The following is a 2,555-nucleotide window of genomic DNA, read 5'->3' as shown; positions in this document are numbered from 1 at the left end:
AAAAACCTCAGGAATTTTGGGAAAAACCCTCGGAAATTTTGGGTAAAACCCTCAAAAACCTCAGGAATTTTGGGAAAAACCCTCAAAAACCTTCTGGAATTTTGGGATAAACCCTCAAAAACCTCAGGAATTTGGGATAAACCTTCAAAAACCTCAGGAATTTTGGGAAAAACCCTTAAAAACCTCAGGAATTTTGGGTAAAACACACAAAAACCTCAGGAATTTTGGGAAAAACGTCAGGAATTTTGGGAAAAACCCTCAAAATCCTCAGGAATTTTGGGAAAAACCCTCGGGAATTTTGGGATAAACCCTCAAAAACCCCTCAGGAATTTCGTTAAAAACCCTCAAAAACCTCAGGAATTTTGGGAAAAACCCTCAAAAACCCTCGGGAATTTTGTTAAAAACCCCCCAAACCCTCGGGAATTTGGGACAAACCCTCAGTACCGTTGGGCAGACTTTGGGACCCCTCAGGAGCATGCCTCACCAGGTCCCGCAGCCGCAGGCGGAGCCGGTCCCGGCGCTGCCGCAGCTCCCGGATCCTGGAGCTCAGGAGCTGCTGCCGCTCGTGGCGTGTGGGGAAAACCCTCAGGAATTTTGGGAAAAACCCTCAAAAACTCTCGGGAATTTTGGGAAAAACCCTCAGGAATTTTGGGAAGCCCCTTAGGAACTGTCCCTCACCAGTTTCCGCACCTGCTCCCGGACCCTGCTCTGCAGGTCTGCCACTGCTCGTGGAGTTTTTGGGGAAAAACCCTCAAAAGCCCTCGGGAATTTTGGGAAAAACCCTCAAAAACTCTCAGGAATTTTGGGAAACCCCTCAGGAATTCCCTTCCCTCACCATGTTCTGCAGCTGCTCCCGGACCCTGCTCTGCAGGAGCTGCCGCTGCTCGCGGAGTTTGGGGAAAAACCCTCAAAAACCTCGGGAATTTTGGGAAAAACCCTCAAAACCTTCAGGACTTTTGGGAAAAACCCTCAAAAACCTTCAGGACTTTTGGGAAAAACCCTCAAAAACCGTCGGGAATTTTGTTAAAAACCCCCAAAACCCTCAGGAATTGGGACAAACCCCCAGGACTGTTGGGCAGACTTTGGGACCCCCCAGGAGCATGCCTCACCAGGTCCCGCAGGCGCAGGCGGAGCCGGTCCCGGCGCTGCCGCAGCTCCCGGATCCTGGAGCTCAGGAGCTGCTGCCGCTCCCGGCGCCGCCGCTGCCGCTGCCGGAGCGCGGCGCCCTGGGCAGCGCGCTGCTCCAGCGCCCACAGCTGGGACAGCACCCCTGCAGGGGGAAAAGGGGGGAATTCGGGAGTTCTGGGGGTGGTTTTGGGGATTTTGGGGAGATTTTGAGGATTTTAGGGGGTATTTGGGGAGGAATTGTGGCTGTGCCCGGCCCCGCTGCTCCAGGGCCCACAGCTGGGACAGCACCCCTGGGAGAGGGAAAAATGGGGAAAAATGGGAATTTGGGGAAAATTCGGGAGTTTTGGGGTTGATTTGGGGGGAATTCGGGATTTTTGGGGTTAGTTTTGGGGATTTTGGGGAGAATTTAGGGATTTTTGGGGGTATTTGGGGAGGAATTGTGGCTGTGCCCTGGGTGCTGCTCCAGGGCCCACAGCTGGGACAGCACCCCTGGGACAGGGAAAATGGGGAAAAATGGGAATTTTGGAGATGATTTGGGGGAAATTCGGGAGTTTTGGGGTTGATTTTGGGGAGAATTCGGAATTTTTGGGGATGATTTGGGGGATTTTGGGGAGATTTAGGGGGATTTTTGGGGGTATTTGGGAAGGAATTGTGGCTGTGCCCGGCCCCGCTGCTGCAGCGCCCACAGCTGGGACAGCACCCCTGGGAGAGGGAAAAATGGGGAAAAATGGGAATTTGGGGAAAATTCGGGAGTTTTGGAGATGATTTGGGGGGAATTCGGGATTTTTGGGGTTGATTTTGGGGATTTGGGGGAGATTTTGAGGATTTTTGGGGGAATTTGGGAAGGAATTGTGGCTGTGCCCTGGGTGCTGCTGCAGCGCCCACAGCTGGGACAGCACCCCTGGGAGAGGGAAAATGGGGAAAAATGGGAATTTGGGGAAAATTCGGGAGTTTTGGGGTTGATTTGGGGGGAATTCGGGGTTTTTGGGGTTAGTTTTGGGGATTTTGGGGAGAATTTAGGGATTTTTGGGGGTATTTGGGGAGGAATTGTGGCTGTGCCCTGGGTGCTGCTCCAGGGCCCACAGCTGGGACAGCACCCCTGGGACAGGGAAAATGGGGAAAAATGGGAATTTTGGAGATGATTTGGGGGAAATTCGGGAGTTTTGGGGTTGATTTTGGGAAAATTCTTGAGTTTTGGAGTTGATTTTTGGGAGAATTTGGGGATTTTGGGGAATTTTAGGGGGATTTGGGGGCAATTTGGGGAGATTTTGGGGATTTCAGGAGGAATGTTGGAAAAAATTTGAGGATTTTTACAAGAATTTTGGGGGATTTGGGAAGGAATTGGGGATTTGGGGGGATTTTGGGAATTTTAGGGGGAAATTTGGAAACTCTGGGAGGGATTTAGAGAAAATTTGGGAGGGATTTTA

General features: G+C 51.5%; 1 protein-coding gene across 1 annotated transcript in view; it reads right to left on the bottom strand.

Annotated features, from left to right (window-relative positions):
• LOC120502649 (centromere protein O-like) overlaps positions 1-1,270 on the bottom strand; it is a gene marked incomplete at both ends in the record, with an annotated part of 3,072 nt that extends 1,802 nt beyond the window's left edge. Inside the window, 2 exons of the mRNA XM_039710227.1 lie at positions 485-556; positions 1,110-1,270. Coding sequence (XP_039566161.1) covers positions 485-556; positions 1,110-1,270 — 233 coding nt within the window. The remainder of the gene's footprint in view (positions 1-484; positions 557-1,109) is intronic.
• Positions 1,271-2,555: the final 1,285 nt, after the last annotated feature.

Source organism: Passer montanus, unplaced genomic scaffold, assembly GCF_014805655.1.
Source record: "Passer montanus isolate IOZ18808 unplaced genomic scaffold, ASM1480565v1 scaffold2259, whole genome shotgun sequence".
In the NCBI taxonomy this organism is placed as follows: domain Eukaryota; kingdom Metazoa; phylum Chordata; class Aves; order Passeriformes; family Passeridae; genus Passer; species Passer montanus.
The sequence above is the reverse complement of the archived record's forward strand: the minus strand, read 5'-3'. Positions and strand labels throughout refer to the sequence as shown.